Source organism: Achroia grisella, unplaced genomic scaffold (assembly GCF_030625045.1).
Source record: "Achroia grisella isolate CSIRO2021 unplaced genomic scaffold, CSIRO_AGI_Agris_v1 utg628, whole genome shotgun sequence".
NCBI classification, from domain to species: Eukaryota; Metazoa; Arthropoda; class Insecta; order Lepidoptera; family Pyralidae; genus Achroia; species Achroia grisella.
In genome coordinates this window covers 408,018-428,869 of record NW_026712968.1, presented here as the reverse complement: position 1 = coordinate 428,869, position 20,852 = coordinate 408,018, and the positions used below count along the sequence as shown (strand labels likewise).

At 34.4% G+C, this 20,852-nt stretch overlaps 2 protein-coding genes across 2 annotated transcripts; one reads left to right on the top strand and one right to left on the bottom strand.

Annotated features, from left to right (window-relative positions):
* The first annotated feature begins 2,684 nt into the window (after positions 1-2,684).
* LOC131849048 (uncharacterized) lies at positions 2,685-4,470 on the top strand. Its single transcript, XM_059199035.1, has 2 exons — positions 2,685-2,980; positions 3,198-4,470. The coding sequence occupies exon 2, from the start codon at positions 3,202-3,204 to the stop codon at positions 4,468-4,470; it is 1,269 nt and encodes a 422-aa protein (XP_059055018.1). The 5' UTR covers positions 2,685-2,980; positions 3,198-3,201.
* Positions 4,471-7,519: 3,049 nt separating this feature from the next.
* On the bottom strand, positions 7,520-20,800 carry LOC131849012 (solute carrier family 25 member 44). Its single transcript, XM_059198989.1, has 8 exons — positions 20,620-20,800; positions 18,839-19,418; positions 16,086-16,237; positions 15,087-15,176; positions 11,839-11,964; positions 10,453-10,636; positions 9,370-9,497; positions 7,520-7,727 (listed from the first exon to the last, which is right to left on the bottom strand). The coding sequence occupies exons 2-8, from the start codon at positions 19,038-19,040 to the stop codon at positions 7,533-7,535; spliced, it is 1,077 nt and encodes a 358-aa protein (XP_059054972.1). The 5' UTR covers positions 19,041-19,418; positions 20,620-20,800; the 3' UTR covers positions 7,520-7,532.
* Between the last annotated feature and the right edge of the window lie 52 nt (positions 20,801-20,852).

The following is a 20,852-nucleotide window of genomic DNA, read 5'->3' as shown; positions in this document are numbered from 1 at the left end:
ACTGGTTATAATATTTGTTAAATAATTAAATATAATATCGTTAAATAAAAAAAGACCCGGAACTCAAGGCCACAAACTTGTAATCTATACATATAAATAAAATTGGAGTGTCTGTTTGTAATATTGAAATGACCATTTTTTGCATATAAATATAAATACGGTACATGCACCAAAATAACATTTTTTACAATTTTTGTCTGTCTGTCTGTCTGTCTGTTTGTTCCGGCTAATCTCTGAAATGGCTGGACCGATTTTGACGGGACTTTTATTGGCAGGTAGCTGATGTAACTTAAGGCTAACCTAAACTTAACCTAACTTAGGCTACCTTTATTTTAGAAAAAATGTTTATTTTAGAAAAATAAAGTTAAATTCCACGCGGACGTAGTCGCTCAGCTAGTATAAAATATAAATGAGCTAAATTTCATACTCCTCCGTGTGCTCCATTTTCATAAAAAAGAGTACAGTACCTTTATTTTAGAAAAAAATCTTTTATTTTAGAAAAATAAAGTTAAATTCCACGCGGACGAAGTCGCGTATACCGCCAGTATCTAATACGTTTCATTGAAGAATGAAGGTCAACTGCTTATTTAGAGTGGGCACATATTATATGTGCGTTGTAAATGTTGAGAGGGCCATTGGCCCCAGTATTTATAGACTGACGTTTCCTAGATACTTTGCTTCCAACGGTCGCGGGTTCCACTCCTTGCACGGTACAAACATTTGTATTCATACGGAATATTCTACGGAAGTTTACGGAAAATATTATGTTATTAGTTATTATTAATGTAATTTTATTGATGAATATAATTTTATACAAAAATGTAATTTTGTTAATTAATGTAATTTTATTTATTAATGTAATTGTAATTGGATTGAATTTATATAAATATGAATTTCAATCTGATAAATTTACAATGCATTTATCACGATGGTTTCCAGGGAAACCACGTGGATGTCAACTTAACAAACCCCTCGCCTAAATATATTCTAAGTGCTTTAATTTATGTTTATTCGAATAAACAATTTTTCTATTCTAATCTATTCTACAAATAGGTACAAAGAACAGCCAGACTAAGAATTTAACGACCTCAGTGGTCTAGCTGTTTATCACACTGCTTAACTACCAATGGTTACGGGTTCGATATTTCTTACTGTGCTAACATTTGTATTCATGAGTATGATTTTTTGTAAAGGTCTGAGTTATTTCTATGTATATTATATATGTATTTACAATAAATATCAGTTGTCTACTACCCATAACACAAGCTTAGCTTACCGTGGGACTAGATGGCGCTGTGTCAATTGTCCAGGGTTACTTATTTATTTATTATTTTTGATTTGATATCTTTTTCTAAACTACTCAAAGGTCTCAGGTGATGTTCACAACTTCTCCAGGACTTACATAATTGTTCCTTTTGTTCTAAGTAGGATGTACCTTTACTCTGCAGCCAGGAAGTGTAACTGACAAAAAGATGTGACATCTTTTTGTTCAATTTTTTAAGAGTAGGCATCATTATCAAAGAAAGACATAAAAACCCTGTTGCGTAACAAAATAGCTCAGTCACTAATTGATGAAGGAAGAGAACTTGTTGATTTTATTGTAAGGTAAGCTTTTTTTTAATATGAATATGGAATGGGATACCCGCCTGCGCTAACGGTTTACGCTGACGGCGCACCAGTAGTGGATGATAGGATGAACATGAGGTCAGATCAGTTAGCATATAGTGACAAATTCACAAGGAATTTATTAGGTAATACAGCTTTATATATTACTAGTTGTACCCGCGGTTTCTCCCGCATTATTTTCAATATATAATATAGCCTATGTGTTATTCTGATGCATAAGCTATATTACTGTAAAGTTTCATCAAAATCCGTTCATTAGTTTTTGCGTGAAATAGTAACAAACATCGCGTTTATAATATTAATAATAATAAGATATGAATATGGAATGGTGCACCCGCCTGCACTAACGGTTTATACTGGCGGGGCACCAGTGGAGGATAAGATGAACATGAGGTCAGGTCAGTTAGCCCAAAGTGACAAATTCACAATGAATTTATCAGGTAATGCAGTTTTATATAGATTAGTATGTTAAAAGCTGTTTTTTTTTCTATTGACAGATAAGAGCATTACAAGATGACCACTCTTAAAAGGAAATAACATCATAAGTAACTGATACAACAGTGCTTCTCAATATGAATACCTGCATTGTGGAGCTAAGCTTTACATTGTATGAGAAATATTCCAGTTTTACTGTTTACCATCAACTTCTAGTAAAATTGTTAACTTGATACATTATAAACACCTTTTTAAAAAGTGGGCAACACAACTGCTAATTATTTGGTGTTGCAAGAGTTCATAAGCGCTGTAATCAATTATAATCAAATAAGCCGGATATTTAACGATTGAAATCTTAAAAAGAAGACCAATGTAGAACCTTCTAGAACAAGATCTGTATGACTTCGATATGATCTGGGCTTATGAGCAATAAACACTTAAATCCTATCACACGTGACATGTATATTTGATCCATAAACCATAAAACAATTTTTTTATCAAAAGTTCACTATGGTACAGACAAATCTTATAAAATATTTGTTATTATTATCAACATTCTTTGTTATATCTTTAATTTCTCTTACTTTGCAAATATGTAAACTTAATAAAGAACCTATAGAGAATCTTAATAACATTATAGCTAATTTTACAATAAAAACTGAAGGATGTACTATTCCGGGAATGAACATCTTCAATGTTAGTATCCAACAATTTGTACATTATCCTATAGATATGAAAGAATGCGAGAAGTGGAATACAACTCTATTGAAACGAAATAGAACACATATTTGGATAAACGACGAAGCTGATTTAAACAATGATATAAATAATAATTTGACATGCTGCTATAAAGGTTTCTTCATGCCGAAATCAATTGAAAATATTAAAGAGCCATTCGTTGATGACAGAGTCGATTATGGTAATTGTGTATATTTCTCTAATGTAATTGAAGCTAAGGACGAATTTGTTAGAGTTATTTGTAGCGTCGGTGAGAAAATCCACGACGAATTCTTTCTTTTCGCTTTGAAAAAAGAATTTGTTGCACATAATGATGTAAAAGAAATACCAAAAAGTAAAGCGGGCTACAATGTTCTATTTATGGGTATAGATGCTGTATCAAGACTTAATTTTTACAGGACAATGCCAAAAACATTGGAATATTTGAACAATAATGGCGCTGTAAGTTTACAAGGGTTCAATAAGGTTGGTGATAATACTTTTCCAAATATAATACCAATGTTGTTAGGTATATCGTCGAAAGAATTGAAGAATACATGCCTCCCACATAGGAAGGCTAAATTTGATAATTGTCCGTTTATTTGGGAGCGGTTCAAACAAGCAGGTTACTATACTGCGTTTGGAGAAGACGGATCACATTTGCGAGCTTTTAATTATGACGGTGCAGGTTTTGTCGATGGTCCCACAGATTATTATCTACACACATTTATGAATGAAGCAGAGAAGATTGCTGGTAATAACAAGGACATATTTTCGTACTTATGTTTACACGATAAATATTTCTATAAAGTCCTCTTAGACTACGTAGAAAATTTAACAACTGCGTTGAGCGATTCGAAATTATTCGGATTCTTTTGGGAGTTCAGCATGACGCACGATTATTTAAATTATCCGATGATTATGGATGATGATTACGTGAATTTGTTTAAAGAATTAGATAGCAATGGATATTTAGAAGACACTATAGTATTTCTAGTCAGCGATCATGGTATGCGGTGGGGTGATATAAGATTGACAAGACAAGGACGATTGGAGGAACGTTTGCCTTTTGCATTCATATTACTGCCAAGATCATTTCGGGAAATATATACTGAAGCGTATAAGAACTTAAAATTAAATGCTAAACGTCTGACAACACCGTTTGATATCCACGCAACATTGTTAGATTTGATCAACATAGACAATCTTCGAAATGAAAACATTAATAGAATGAAACAAGAAGCGTATGGAGATGATAGAAGTATTAGCTTATTCATACCAATTCCAAACAACCGCACGTGTAAGTCAGCAGAAATTAGTGAGCATTGGTGTACATGCAATAAAGAAAGGAGTATATCTAATGATGATCCTGATGCAATAGCAGCATCTACTCATTTGATCAAACATTTTAATAATATATTAACAAATTATCCTCAATGTGCTCGACATGAGCTTGCAGAAATAATTGAAGCCGCGGAAATTGCAGTAAAAGATGACAATGAAATAGATTCGAGAGTAATTCTGGTCGTTTTACGTTCAAAACCAAGCAATGGTATATTTGAGGGAACTCTACGCCGTGTAAATGGATTGTGGAATATATCAGGCACAGTTAGTAGACTGAATCTGTACGGGGAACAAGGCAACTGCATGCCTGAGTTACGTCTAAGATTGTATTGTTTTTGTCAGCTCTAGTAAAATTAGGTGGAAAAACTTTTTTTTTTAATATATGTAAAGCTTAGGAAAATTCTGTATACCAATATTGTTGTTGGACTTATTAGGCGGGAAAACCTTTTTCTTTACGTTAATAAAGCAAAGGAAAATATATGTACTGATATTGTAGTTTGAATTATGGTTATAAAATTGTTACCTTGTAATAAAATAAAGTACTAACAGTTTTAGTTTTATGAAACGATTCTCACGGCTATAATCAACCTACTTTCTATTTTAAGAACACTATATAATACTTCATTGATTATTGTAGCATATATATAGTAGAATAGAATAGAAAATCATCTGTTCCAATAAACTTATATTGAAGCACTTTTGAATAGTCAACACTTTTTATTCTATCGCTCATTCGGAAAGCAAGAATAGGTAACAAGGTACATCACATGAAAAATTAAAAGAATCCAATCAGATAAATTTGTCACGAGTGTCAGACGATATGGGTATACTCACATAGACAACTGATATAAACACCAAAATACCTACATTTTTTTCTAATTATATATAAAACACTCAGACCGACACAAACAATCATACTCATGAATACAAATGTTAACACTCTCCAAGAATTCGAACCTGTGACCATCGGAAATAAAACGGTGTGTTAAACCGCTAGACCACCGAGGCCGTCAACATATAAGTTGTGTAGATTGGTTGCTATGATTACGGTATAGAAATAGACGTTGAAACAATTATCTACGAAAAACTCTAGAAATAGAACAACTAAATATACTTTTCAGTTTGTTAACTTGAGTCATACAACCCACAGAGTATATAATTAACGTTATTTTAAAAACTTTAATAGAAGGCTACTTGAATCGATATTTGAAGATATAGATTTACAAAAACAGTCTTAGATAGATGATTAGAGATATTTTAAAATTAAGAAAAAAAAGAAGTTATTTTTTTGGAAAAAAAAAACAATTTTATCACATCAGTGAATACATATCAAAGTCAAATTTAAATTTATCTTAATTTTAATGTTTACTGTTGACTTATAATTTTGTAACGGAAGAGGTAGGCGGTAAGAGAATAACCTGTTTCACATGACAAATAAATGATCCTGAAATCTGATAGACGTATTAATAGATAGATCTGTACCTCAGCTTCTACAAATGTATAAATGATTAGTGAGATAGACAGATAGATTGATAGATCTGGACCTCATGTACAGAAATAGGTGCAGATCTATCTAAAATCTTTTATTTTTAAATATCTATTTTTTGTAACCGCAGGCGGATACACCATCACATAGTCATCCGTTAAAAAAATGCTAAGTTCGTCTCATAACGTCTCGAGACGCTCAAACTGCAAAACTACAACATTGCTATCAAAATATGAACAGGCGTTTTAGTAAAGCTCAACTACCCACTGTATAATAAGTTTATTTTGAGTTGCGTGAGTGTATTCACGTTTCCACAATTGAGTAGAGCGAAATAGGTCGCCTTATGATCTGAGGCCTGCCCTAAACCGTCTATAGGTGGGCGAACGCTCGAAGTGGCAGTAGATGCTACCGCAAACTCTCGACTCCGGTAATGGAGCTCGTAGGCTTTTTAATAGATAATAATCCCACACACCCCCTTGTCAACCCTCTGGATGGGGAGAAAAAAGGGTTTGTTTGTCGTTTATTGACAGGGAACGGAATTCATCCTCACACACTGAAACCTAAATGATCTCGGACACTGCAGTTTCAGAGCTTCCTCCCGCGTATAATTATGGTGGAATGAACTACCTGCCGAGGTTTCCGAAAGACTACAGTATAGAGTTTTTCAAGAATATTTAGGTTTCCTGAGGGTCGCAATGCGTTCGTGACACCCCTGATGTTTCAGGCGTCCATAGACTACCGTAACAGTTTACCGTCAGATGGGTATAGTATGCTTGTTAGCTACCATCCTACTATATATATTGTTATGATTTTAAATTTAGATAATAATCGTGTATTTTAAATTCGACTCAATAGTTACTGTTAAGAATTATTAAATAAAAAAGCTTCCTTGCGTATGTCTGTAGGCAATACCTGAAAATCACTAGTTTGCTGCTCTAGCAAACAATACATTGAGATACTGCCTTGTACTAAACCTCTAGACCGGTGTTTCCCAATTAGTGGTACGCGTACCCCCGGGGGTACGTGAAGTTGCATCAAGGGGTACGTGCGGCTATCAGTAAAAAGAAGAACAATTTCAAAGATATTATTTTATAACGATAATCATCGTAAAATCATGTAGCACCAAGCACTGTGACCGACCGTGCGGTTTACCTTGCTTGCCACATCTCGTCATTCGGCTGCCCCCGTCACCCGTCACCCGATCCCGCCAGTTATGTTTTGTCGTAATATTATTGTGATTGCTACAATAAGGGGTACGTAAGGTTTGAGGTCTTTTTTAAAGTGGTACGCAGCAAAAACTAATTGGGAACCACTGCTCTAGACCACCGAGGACCGTGACTATCTACATAAATAAATAATAGAAGATAATGAAAGACTCATTTCTCGGGGCACCATACGAGGCACGAAACCTTAAAATTCCTTTCCATAGTTCCTCAATCAACAGTACATCCTTTTCAGTCCAAGCTATTCGCCTTTGGAATTCTCTACCTTACTCCAATCACTATCCATTTTTAGGAACTCGATTAAATCTTAACTCTCCACTTAAATTCTTCTCTTCTGTTGTCCTTCTTGCTGTGTCTTGTTCTTTTGCATATGACATTATTGTTTTGTTATTGCTTTTTTTGTGTATTATGTATATATTTATTTGTATTATTCTTTTTACCTCCATTATTACCTTTATATATATATATATATATTCTTCCATGCAATTCAAGCGCCACCTACAACTTTTATTGTTTTTCTCTACCTAAAGGTTGTCTGGAAGAGATTGCTTCTTGCGATGAGATAAGATCGCCTTTTGCACATCTATATCTCTTTTATCTACAATTCTTGTGTAAAATTCTTGGTACTATAAAGAGTTTAAAAATAAATAAATATTATAGGAGACAAATAACACAAGATATACTTTGATCCAATTTACTCATCACCAACGTACATGTGATCGAAACTCTTCGCTCACTGACACCCGTTTGATGCTCTCGTACCCGAGTATGATGCTGAATGAGAAACACGCCGACTGCACCAGCCTGGCTGACAGTCCCTTCAGGTATAGTCCTACCAGACCTTCTTCCTGCCAAAGCGTTTTGAACACCTGGCGCATTGAGCCTACACCTTCCACCTGGAATATGATAAGAAATCAACTATAAATACAGAAGAAGAGGCACACAAAATCGGAACCATTGTTTAAAATAAAGTAGGGTACAATTAAGGATAAATCAATATAAATTTTATAAAATTTGAATGTCATATTATTTATACAAAATCAACAGCTTAAAAATAAGTTTCAAGATTTCTTCTCCACTTTCAATCTCTTACAACCCTTTTTATTCATTAAAAAGTAGCCTATGTCCTTTATCAGGGTTTAGTCTAGCTGTATATAAAATTTAATTGAAATCGGATCAGTAATTTTAGCGTGAAAGCGCGACAGACAGAGTTACTTTCGCATTTATAATGTTAGTCAGGATAAGGATTTTGTTTTAAAAATCTTTTATAAAACTTGGCGTAGTCGGTAATTTAATAATAGGGTGATTTAACACGTTAAAGACCATATGCCCACCGGTGGGTCACTCCGTAGCGAAAGTAAATTTACACGTTGGGACCTAGTGATCGCCCGTGCACTTTAATTGAAATAAATCTAGAGGTTAAATAACGTCTACCTCAAATTATTGAACACTAAAAACATATTTAAGAATAATATATGTAATTAAGAATACATGTCAACACAATACAATAATAATTCACAGGCATGCTCGCTATAAAGTTCAAACTTGTGGCGGCGTGGTGGGCCGGGTCGATGTGCTCCCTCAAATATGGTTGAGTACAATGATGGCTGGCTCATACGTCATACTCGTGAACGGGTGCTGCTTGTGGGGACTGGTCTGTTCAGGTTGTCAACACTGATTAAATTTTTTGTTTTTTGCGATAGCATATGCTGGTGGTCACTCTTTTCTCCCAAATTTTAATTTTAATGACTGTATATTATAATAAACATGTTCCACTATTATTTGAAAAAAATACGAGCTGAGTTTCTTGTCAGTTCTTCTCATCTAGATATCATTCCGAACTGACGGTAGATTTGACATATCATAAGAGTCTGTAATAGATCTACTTGAATAAAGATATTTTGAATTTGAATAATAAGATGCCGGTCCCTACGTGAGATATAAGATTTTTCAATGCGATCTCCAACGTATTAAACACATCTGTATATTAGCTACGTATAATTTTTTTAAATCACTAATAGACCGCGGGCCAGTAACAACTTTCCTCTACGTTGAATCTTTTAAAATTGATAGACATTTTTTTTAAAAGCTTATTGAAGCTGCAGTTCCATGATTGGATTCAGGCCAATTGATGACAGCCTAACAAAAAAACAAATAATAATAATAATAATCTCAGGACAATTCACACAGCGCCATCTAGTCCCAAGTTAAGCTAGCTAAAGCTTGTGTTATGGGTACTAGATAACTGATACAGATACATAGATAATTTTTTTTTTCGTAAATACATACATATTATACAAGAGAATACACCCAGACCGATACAAACAATTATACTCATGAATACAAATGTTTGTGCCGTGCGAGGAATCGAACCCGCGACCATCGGACGTAAAGCGGTGTGCTAGACCGCTAGACCACCGAGGTCGTCAAATAAACAGCCTAACCTGAAAAAAATTGACTTTATGCACTTTGAAGTGCAATTCAGTTCTTATTTAGGAAATTTATTTTCAGCCCACTGCTTGACAATAAAAACTGTACCTGCAGCCTCGCTCTGACGATGTCCAGTGGATTCGTGAGGAAAGTGGTGGTGAAGCCGCCCAGGGTTCCCGCGATGCACTGCAGGAACAAATGTGACACCCACACTGGACTTATCCTCAGCAGTTCATCTGTCATAAATATTTATTTATTTATTTCAACAATAATAGTACGCGATAAATTATAATAACTTACACATATAATTAGGAAAAATCATGAAATGTTTTCGTATCATACTCGTGAACGACTGCTTGTGGGGACTGGTCTGCTGTAATCACTACGACTGATTTACTCAACCAGTTGGTTGTATATTGCATATTTTCTCTATTTATTTAGAATATTTAATTGAATTAGTGCTTTGTCTAATTAGTACTTTGTATTCACACAGCGTCATCTAGTCCCATGTGTACATACACCAAAATACCTTTTTTTTTTAATTTTTGTCTTTCTGTCTGTTTGTTCCGGTTCTCTGAAATGGCTGGACCGATGTTGACAGAACTTTTTTTGGTAGGTAGATGATATAATAAGGAGTAACCTACTTTTATTTTAGGAAAATAAAGTTAAATTCCACGCGGACGTAGTCGCGGCAACAGCTAGTATAAAATATAAATGAGCTAAATGTCATACTCCTCCGTGTGCTCAATTTTCATAAAAAAGAGTACAGAGTTTCTGCTTCATGTATTAATATAAATTTACTATAGAGAGTTGTTGTGTATAATACAGTCAAAATAGACCAAAAAAATGATAAGTTAGCCAAAATTAGCATAGAGCTGAAAATTGGTATAGACGTTAAATAAACCATTACAAATGAAATCTCAAAAATTCCCTTCGATCCGATTTCTGCAAATTTTTTTATCAAATCCAAAAGGTCAAAAATTCATGTTTTTTCCATTTCTCTCTGAAACCGAAAATAGGTTAGACAAAAGTTGTAGATAATGTAATAGTTTATTTAACGTCTATACCAATTTTCAGCTCTATGCGAATTTTGGCTAACTTAAATGTCTATTTTGACTGGACTAGTATATGCGTGTATGGGTATGTATGAGTGTGTACGTATGGGAGTGTATGTGCGTGTGCGTCTCTGACCCTGGTAGGCCTGGTAGAACGCCCACCAGAGCGCGGAGTTGGGCACGTAGGCGGCGAGCGAGGCCGCGTAGCCGCGGTAGTAGCCCCACGGGCCGTGCGCCCGGTACACGCGCACCGCCACCTCGCGCGCCAGCGCCGCCCGGGACAGGCCCTTGTCCAGGTCCAGGCCCAGTGGGTTGATTTTCTGGAACCAACAACCCGGGTTATATCAACGTATTAAATAGATTCTCGTCTAAATCCGGCCGTAATTGGCTGATTATCTGGATTAAACAATAGTAATAAACGGCCATATCATATTTTTTATGGATGACAATGGTGCACCCGCTTTCTAACTAACGCTTACGAGTAAAGGGGATTGTAGTAATGTGGATTGATTGATCTTATCGCTAGCAATGTACCATATCAGGTTGACCTCCACGCGGTTCCCCCTGGAAACTATCGATGTAATCAACGTATTAAATAGATTGTCGCCAAAACCGGCCGTAATGTAATTTTTTTTATGGATGACAATGGAATGGTGCACCCGCCTTCTAACTAACGCTTACGAGAAAAGGGGATTGTAGTAATGTGGATTGATAATCTTATTGCTAGCAATGCACCATGTCGGGTTGAGCTCTACGCGATTCTCCCTGGAAACCATCGTGACAAATATTTGGTGAATTTGTCACGATGTACTAACTGACCTGACCTCATGCTCAGCTTACCATCCTCCACTGATGCCCCGCCAGCGTAAACCGAAATAATATTACAAAGAGGGTTTCTTTGATCTCTTAAAACCAGCCTAGCTCCAAAAAATTCTGGAATTTTATTAAACAACCTAGGTCATATCACAAAGCACCAGTCAGACCCTTGTCAAATCCAGCCCAAACATATCAAATGTTGTGTATATTTAAAAAAAATCAACCAACCCACAACGCATCAGATTTTTTTATGTGATCTACTAATAAGCCTCAGTTATGTGGCAGTCTTGCACACTTCTTTACTTCCGATGGTAGCGGATTCGATTCCTGGCACGGTACAAACTTTGGTATTCATGAGTATGATTGTTCGATCTGGGTGTTATTATTTATATTACGTATGCATTTACAAAAAAAACGTATTTAAGTATCAGTTGTCCAGTACCCATAACACAAGCTCTGCTCACCTTAGGACAAGATGGTGTTGCGTGGATTCTTCAGAGATATAATTATATTATTATTATTGTGTACAGGTGGACAACATATTTCGTGAGGCGAACGTCTCCAACAATGGTACAGTCAGATACGAAGATTTCGTGAAAATCGCAAGCGCACCTATCCTAAATTATTATCGAATAACTTCTAGATATAAAATAGTATAATATGTGACAAGTACGTAACTGTGTAACATGGTCTTCAAATCACTTACCGGATTTTTGCTACCTCCAGCCCTTCCTTTAACTAGACCCAACACCATGAGATGTTGGCTGAGCACATCGAAAGGTACTATTATAGTTTGCCCCACCATAGACGCACAGCCTCCGGCGATAAATGACTGAAACAAATCAACAGCTGCTTTTACACGTACGCTCTTCAACGCAGGAAAAAAAATCATTTTATATTATTTTACTTCCACTCTTACAGCTATTTGTACAGGTCGTAGACTAATACATTTTTTTTTCCGGACTACTCTAATGCTGTTGGCCGCAGCTGGCCTTTACAGCTTCACCGGACGTTAGGGGGCGAGTGCAGATGGCACTCCAAACCAAAGGAAGGACTTATAGAGCGGCTGAAGGCGGATACGACTTTAGTCTGAGGGCACCACTAATGGTTCGAAACACGGCTCAGGCCGTCGTAATTTCGATCCCCGTATGAATTGGACGGGGGATCGATCGGAGGGACGTAATACAATAGTGGAGCAAATATATTTTTTATAATTACTTGTAGCTTATAGATGAAGCGATCTTCGTGAATTGATTCGGAGAATAAGAAAACAGATGACAAATTCATCTGTTTTCTTCCTTCCACTGTATGATTTAACTAGCTGTGCCCGCGGTTTTACCCGCATGTCATTTATAGCCTGTATGTTATTCTGACGTATAAGCTATATTACTGTAAAGTTTCATAAAAATCCGTTCAGTAGTTTTTGCGTGAAAGAGTAACAAACATCCATACTCACAAACTTTCGCGTTTATTTGCCAAGTAAGTGGATGGTTTATTTTTTTTTGTGTATGATAATGGAATGGTGCATCCGCCTGCGCTAACGGTTTACGCTGGCGGGCACCAGTGGAGAATGATAAGATGAGCATAAGGTCAGGTCAGTTAGCACATCGTGACAAATTCAACAAGAATTTATCACGATATTTTCCAGGGGGAACCACGTGGAGGTGGACCTAACCTAACATGGTACATTGCTAGCAATGGGAGTTACTAATTCCCATTACTAACAATCCCCGTCCCCCCAGTAAGTGGATGGTCCCGCAAGGCACAGCCAGCAACTCAACACCTGGCTGTTGTTAATTTTACCTCTAATCAATTTAAATAAACATAATACTAGGTATAACATAAAAAAAAAAAAAAACCAACTGCTCAGCGGAATGAGCCTAAAGTGACTCTGAAAATGACCCCTATGTGTACAAAGTCTGCTGACGTGACGATGATGGTTTTGTCACGGTACAAAAGAAGAGGCGCACAAAGAGGGTCAATCGAAACCACTGTGGCACAGCACTGACAGGGCCCAACTTCTTGTTACGTGCCGCAACACCGACCACGGCAATGTACCTATCCCGCCTACACTACGCTACCAAGGAACAGGACATTGTTGACTACATCCGGATTAAAAGCAACCTGACATTGAGGGTGACGCAGTTGGAATCGAGCCACAACGCGAGCTTCAAAGCGTTCGTGGCCCTGGTCCCCACCAATATGCTGCCCACCTTCATGAAGGAGGACTACTGGCCGAAGGGGGTGGTCTATCGGCGCTACCGTGGCAGATTGCCGTCGTCAGTGCCGTGACCATAGAGACAATTTTATTTTACATATTTGATTATTATTTCTTATGTATGTTAGTCTATAAGGTATTTATAATATGGGCCATGTAGGCTGAATTAAATAAATAAATAAATAACTCTCTCCACCAAATTCGTGGTACGATGAACGATCTGCTAGTTAAATTTTTCGCTCCCGCGCAGAAGAGAGCTTGTTTTATAATAAAATATAATTTGTAAAATTTCTATATTCCGTATTTTTATCTGTCGTATGGGTTCTTACCTTCTATTTATTTATTTTTTCATCTAAAATAGCCACACACTGAATTTCACATCCCTAATCCCTATAGTAAGGAAATAGTGGGTGACACCCCTTAACGAAAATTTATTTTTTCCCAATACCTAAGCTATCTTCGTAAAATTGAAACCATATATCGATAAACTAATTATAATATATATTTTTTTTATTTTAGTAATATTAGAAACCGTAAAAAACGAATACTATATTTTTTGTAAGCGGTTTTTTATACCAACACCTAAAGTGACAGCTAACAAAAATATATCTTATTTGTTAATTAGCTATTACATGTCAAAGTGTTTACATTATTACATGTTTAATTGAATTAGTGCTAATTGGTGGTTTGTATTCACACACTTAAACTTAAAAATGTAAAGTAATAATAAAATTATTTACAAGAGCTACACGCAAGTTTCTTTCTCGTTCTTCTTGTGATGAGACAGCTTTCCGAACGAGCGGTAGATTAAATAAATGTAATGACTATTCAAAAGTGCTTCAATGTAAGTTTATTTGAATAAATGATTTTCTATTCTATTCTATTCTAAAGTTACAGAACGATCGAATATTTGGAACATAGTTTAAAAAAAATTTAAGTCTATTACGAATACGTGCATGCATATATGTCAATCTTCCCAAAAACTATATAAGCATCTGTGTACTTATATCCATCATCATAAATATGTTCTTATAACTGTTTAATAATCACAGATATGTATACATACAAATTAAGTATAAACAATCAACGATAAACAATATTTGATTTGATGGCATTCGACTGCACGGTTTTCATTCATTCATTCATTCACATTCGGTTGCGAACACCGTGTTCAAAATTCAAAAATCATTTATTCATGTAGGACATTTTAGCCGCTTATGAACGTCAAGTTTTTACATTATAATTTGTTGTAGACTCGAGTTACCATGGCGTAACGCCTGGTAAATTGCTGTGTGTGGCACAATAAGCTGACACCGCTACCAGGAACAGCAAATTACCACGAATCGGCACCTAACACCAATTATTAATTGTTATATTTTTACAGTAGTCTTGTTCGATCATTAGACATAATTATACAATTTATACTTTAATAATTTCATTGTTTTAATTAAATAAAATATATTTTTAAAAGGCAAATATAGCCCGCCGTAACATAAGTCTCGGTACAATGTTATTTTATACGAAAGAATTTTTCTAAAATAAAAGTAGCCTAAGTTACTCCTTATTACATCAGCTACCTGCCAATAAAAGTCCCATCAAAATCGGTCCAACCATTTTAGAGATTATCAGGAACAAACAGACAGACAAAAATTGTAAAAAATGTTATTTCAATATTACAAACAGACACACCAATTTTATTTATATGTATAGATTGTTAAGAATATAGCTATTATTACCTTCATTCTAGGGCTAACATCATATTTCCCGAGCTCATGCCTCACGCCTTCGTAAGTGGAGATATAAAAAACGCCCGAGATTATCTGAAACTGTTGATATACCATCATTAATGAGAGATAACGCCACACACATTCTGATAAGATAAAAATTTGCATTGGATACAATGTATAATTAGTTTTTTTTATGTACGGAATGGAAACAAACTGAGGACTACCTATCGGTCTCCTGGATATAAATCGTATCCAATAACTTTTTTAAGTAATAATAATAATTTCAGGACAATTCACACAGCGCCATCTAGTCCCAAGTTAAGCTAACTAAAGCTTGTGTTATGGGTACTACATACTGATATAGATACATAGATTTTTTTCGTAAATATATACATATTATACATAGAAAACACCCAGACCGAAACAAATAATTATATTTATGAATACAAATGTTTGTGCTGTGTGAGGAATCGAACCCGCGACCGTCGGACGTAAAGCGGTGTGTTAGACCGCTAGACCACCGAGGTCGTCAAAAGTAATACAATGACAAACAACCTGTTGTCTCACCTGATGGTATGTTATGAGATTGTTAACAAAGAGGATAGTAGTTTAGCACACCGATTTACTTCCAAAGCTCGCGGGTTCGATCCTTGCACGGTACAAACATTTGTATTCATGAGTGTGATTGTTTGTATTTGTCTGGGTGTTTTCTATGTATATTATGTATGCATTTACAATATATATGTATTGATATCTGTTATCTAGTACCCAGACTAGATGGCGCTGTGTGAATAGTCCCCATATTATTATTATTATATTAATATACAATGTTAGGTTGACCTCCATGTGGTGCCCCTGGAAACCATAGTGATAAATTCCTGGTGAAGTCACAATGGGCAAACTGGCCTGATTTCATGCTCATCCTATAATCCTCCACTGGTGCTCCCCCAGCGTATACCGTTAGCGCAGGTGAGTGCTTCATTCCATCATCCATAAAAAAATACTTACACTGGAAAGCCAAAATCCTCTGTAAAGTCCAGAGACACCCTCGTGAGCATATATTTTCCTGATGGCGTCCACAACACCGCTGTACGCCTCTTTTTTCCTTTGCACTTGTATTTGTGTCTTTACTAATGTTAGGGGATACAGTGCGCAGCGAACTGAAAAGTTTAAATTTTACAGTAAAATCCGTTTAACACGTTGAAGAACGTATGCCCACCGGTGGGTCACTCTGCAAAGAAAACTTTGCACGTTGGGACCGGGTGATCGCCAGTGGGCACTTAAATTTAAATAAATCTAGGGGTTTAATAATGTCTACCTCAAATTGCACACTAAAAACATATTTAAAAAATAATATACGTAACTAACAATAAAAAAAATGTGCAGTGTTGGCTGGCTCATACATCATACTCGTGAACGACTGCTTGTACCTGATTGCTCTAATCACTACGCCTGATTTACTCAACTAGTTGGTTGTGTATTTAATGAAATTTCTCTATTTGAGTATTTAATTGAATTTGTGCTAGTTGGTAGTTTGTTCACACACTTCAACTTAAAAATGTAAAGTACCAACAAAATTTTTTTTTATTCATTCTTATTGTGATGAGACAGCTTTCCGAATGGGCGGTAGGTTGAAAAAAATATGATGACTATTCAAAAGTGCTTCAATGTAAGTTTATTTGAATAAATGATTTTCTATTTCATTCTGAAATATAAATAATCTTTATTCAAATAAACTCAATACAAGCACTTTTGAAGTCATATTTTTTTATTCTACAACACATTCGGAACGCAGACTCATCACAAGAAGAATGAACAAGGAACTTGTGTGTTGCTCTTTTGAATAGATGTTATTTAAAATAAATAATTACACAGTAACAAGTAACAGGCATGCGATAATCAACATAGAAACCGCTACGCACTCATTCCTAGTGCAATCACATAACATTGAAATCGCTATGAATTTTAAGATTTTCTATTAAAACATTATTATCGTTTACAAACTCTTAAATTTTATAATATGCTTTTTTACAAAGCAAATTATTGTGTAATTTTTTTTCATAAAAAATAGTTAATAGCATTTGTGGAATTAGTGATCTATTATTAACGAGATGAGCTCGTCAATTGATTAATGTATTATACATAATAAACACATACATATAGAGATATTTCAGACAATTACAATATCGTTAGTATACCACGATATACTAATGAACTATGATAACTAGTCTTGTATAGAGAAGGAACTAGATCACAAGAGCGCTCCCGAAGACGCGAACTTTATCCAAACATATTTTAATCGTATAGGAATAAAGGGACATAATTGGGGGCTACAAAGGCCATACTTCGCTAGAACCCTAAAAAAGAGACCATACTAAACTTGAGGCCTAAAAAAGAGATCATACTAAATTTGGGACCTAAAAAAGAGATCATACTAAATTTGGGACCTAAAAAAGAGATCATACTAAATTTGGGACCTAAAAAAGAGATCGTACTAAATTTGGGGCCTAAAAAAGAGATCATACTAAATTTGGGACCTAAAAAAGAGATCGTACTAAATTTGGGGCCTAAAAAAGAGATTATACTAAATTTGGGGCCTAAAAAAGAGATTATACTAAATTTGGGGCCTAAAAAAGAGATTATACTAAATTTGGGACCTAAAAAAGAGATTATACTAAATTTGGGACCTAAAAGAGATTATACTAAATTTGGGGCCTAAAAAAGAGATTATACTAAATTTGGGGCCTAAAAAAGAGATTATACTAAATTTGGGACCTAAAAAAGAGATTATACTAAATTTGGGACCTTAAAAAGAGATCATAGTAAATTTGGGGCCTTGTTTAACAAGAGATGGTCTCTTGTTTAAGGCCCCAAACTAATCTTGGGGCCTAAAAACAGACTATACTATACTTGTAGCCTAAAAAAAATACCATTATTGCAATCTAAACTAAAGAACACGTACACCATCCTACTTATGACTAGAGACGGAAACGATAGTTGATACTGTAATGTACCTGATAATGTAAGTCTTATCTAAGAGAATTATTTAATGAGCAGAAGAACTGCGAACTAAATCATTGAAGTTGATAGTGTAAGCCCAATCTAAATGAACAGAAGAACTGCGAATTAAATCGTTGAACCTGATAATGAAACCTAATCTAAATGAGCAGTCAACTAAGAACTAAATCGTTGTATCTGATAAAATAAGCCTAATCTAAGTGAGCAGAAGAACTGAGAACTAAATCGTTGAATCTGAAAATGTAACCCTAATCTAAGTAAGCAGAAGAACTGCGAACTAAACCCTGCGCTCTGAGTCGCAAACTATTGTGAACAAGACTAGTGACAAACTCCATCCTAGATACAACGTATACTCTCAAATAAGTTCATTACTTGAGCCATTAATATGGTAAGAGATAACAAAATTAAGTTATTTCGTGGTACGGCATAAACAGACAAAGTAGAAATATAACTTTTATTTCGGAAAAAATAAAATTTATCTTAAATATAAAATTGGATGTTTTTAATTTTATTATTAAAATAGCTTTATTATTAAAATCGCCATGACTGTTCTTCCAGATAGGGTGGCTAGTGCCACTATTAATGGGATATGTGAGATGCCCACATTTTGTTTGATATGTTTGAATCCAACATAGTCGGAGGGCCCAAAATCATCTTTTATGATTTGTTTTCGGAGTTTCCTTCACGAATTAGTCAGCCAGGAATATATATAAAAATATATAAATAATTTAAGTTATATTTACCTGTAAAACTACTTAATGTGTACAATGGAAAAAATTTACTCTTATCCATCATACTCCATTCTATGGTAGTTATTAACTGAGGAGGCGGTGTTTCTACCATAGTAGCCGCCATATTTGATCTGTCCTCCTTGTCCTTCTTATCGTTTGCAATATTTCTATCCTTGTCACCTACTTTATTACCATTCCATATGCTAAGCAACATTTACGTAGATACCACATCTACTATTCTATTTTTAAAATATACAATCTCTTTGGTAATAGATCTCTATGGATTTAACATTTATTTATTATCTGTAGAGCTTTTATTATAAAATATTTTGTATCCAATACAGATTATAAATGGAATTATATATGATTTCTTTTTAATAAAATAAAATAAATATAATTAATCTGTGTTTCCTTACGTAATTATTTTATAACAAATAATGAGACTAGTGTATAACATATAACGGAATTAGTTATTATATTCTTTGAATATATAATATTTTAAGATATTTTGGAATTCAAATATGTTTTAGGTTTTATTAAGTTTGTTGAGGGTTCTTCCATTTTTATATCTTAAATAATTCTCTTGATGCAACTGAAACAAAGAAACATTATGGTCAGTGCTTATATTTACCATTGATTTCAATTATTCAAATTTACTCCAAATTACTTTTAACCGTTGCTGTATTTTTACAAAGTTGTCAGTATATATTTTGAGATATCCACTCAGAAATTATATCCATATTGGGGGAAAGAGGATCAGTAATGTGGACTAATGAACCCGTTGCTGATAATGTACTAATATAGGTTGACCTTCACGCAGTTCTCCCCTGGAAAAGGTTTCCAATAAATTCCAGGTGAATTAGCCACAATTATTAGAATAAAGACTATGTCTGTTTTTACTAGCTGTGTCTGCGGATTCACCTGTATGAAATTGATAGCATGTTATTCTGATGTATAAGCTATATTACTGTAATGTTACATCAAAATCTGTTCATTACTTTTGCGTGAAGGAGTGACAAACATCCATCCATACTCACAAATTTTTGTATTCATATTTGTAATCACACAAAATTGTATTAATATAATACAATTTTGTGTGATTTAGTGGAAACAAATTTATTTTTAAATTTTTAATCTGCAATTTCCTTATTTTTCTATATACACCAGTTTTGTGTTCACTACATAATTTTTTTATTGCATCAGCACATTTTATTAACAAAATTAAGCAATCTCTTTAAATTTCTTAGTGCTAACTGTAAATACAAAACACTACTATGAGTAAATATAAAAAAAACAACTGTATTTTTGGGCAGTTTGTACTACTATGAAATATTACAAGATTTCTGCCGCTGAAGAATCTGTGGTACAGAGTCAAACATTAAATGCGTAAATAAAGTTCCAAATTCAAAGTTCATTTAGTATAGGGTCTATAAAACACAGAATTGATTATTGTTGTATTAAACATATTATTAATAATTATATTAAATAAACTAATTAGATTATTAAATTTCATATACTAAACAAAGAAATTAACTTAAATACAAATATTAAATTAATATTATACACAACAAAAATTATACATTCTCATTTCAAATAAGTGGAAATCGATAGAGTAAATTAATTAATTATGGAAGAAAAATGTACGCAACATTGTCTGTTTGTATATCAATTAAGGAAACTGAGATAAGCTACTTTATGTTAATATAATGAAGGGCAAGTAGTTCTTTTTTTATAAATAAGAATACCATAATTGGATAACATTGGCAATGAAACACGATAGAAAAATTACTCACCAATAAGAGGTCAATGCGGCCATTACAAACAATAACACTATAAGTTAATTATCACAATTATTGCACTAAATAAGCGTTACACTGTAGTTTTATGTAATAATATACACAATTTTGATAAATTAGATGATGGAAAAAATAATCTTTACTAGCTGTCAGCTGATTGGTTGTCCTTCATGTTGGGATGAGAGTGACAAAACTGACTAACTGACAACCATGTGAACTGATATATGGAT

Bases quoted from the DNA above. Each gene is read 5' to 3' on its own strand.
- LOC131849048 (XM_059199035.1), top strand. From the start codon at position 3,202: ATGCCAAAAACATTGGAATATTTGAACAATAATGGCGCTGTAAGTTTA.
- LOC131849012 (XM_059198989.1), bottom strand. From the start codon at position 19,040: ATGTTGCTTAGCATATGGAATGGTAATAAAGTAGGTGACAAGGATAGA. The intron at 10,637-11,838 runs GTAAGTGATTTG...TGTTGGTTCCAG, and splicing joins CTGGAGGTAGCAAAAATCCG to AAAATCAACCCACTGGGCCT. The intron at 7,728-9,369 runs GTACAGTTTTTA...ATCATATTCCAG, and splicing joins TCGTCAGAGCGAGGCTGCAG to GTGGAAGGTGTAGGCTCAAT.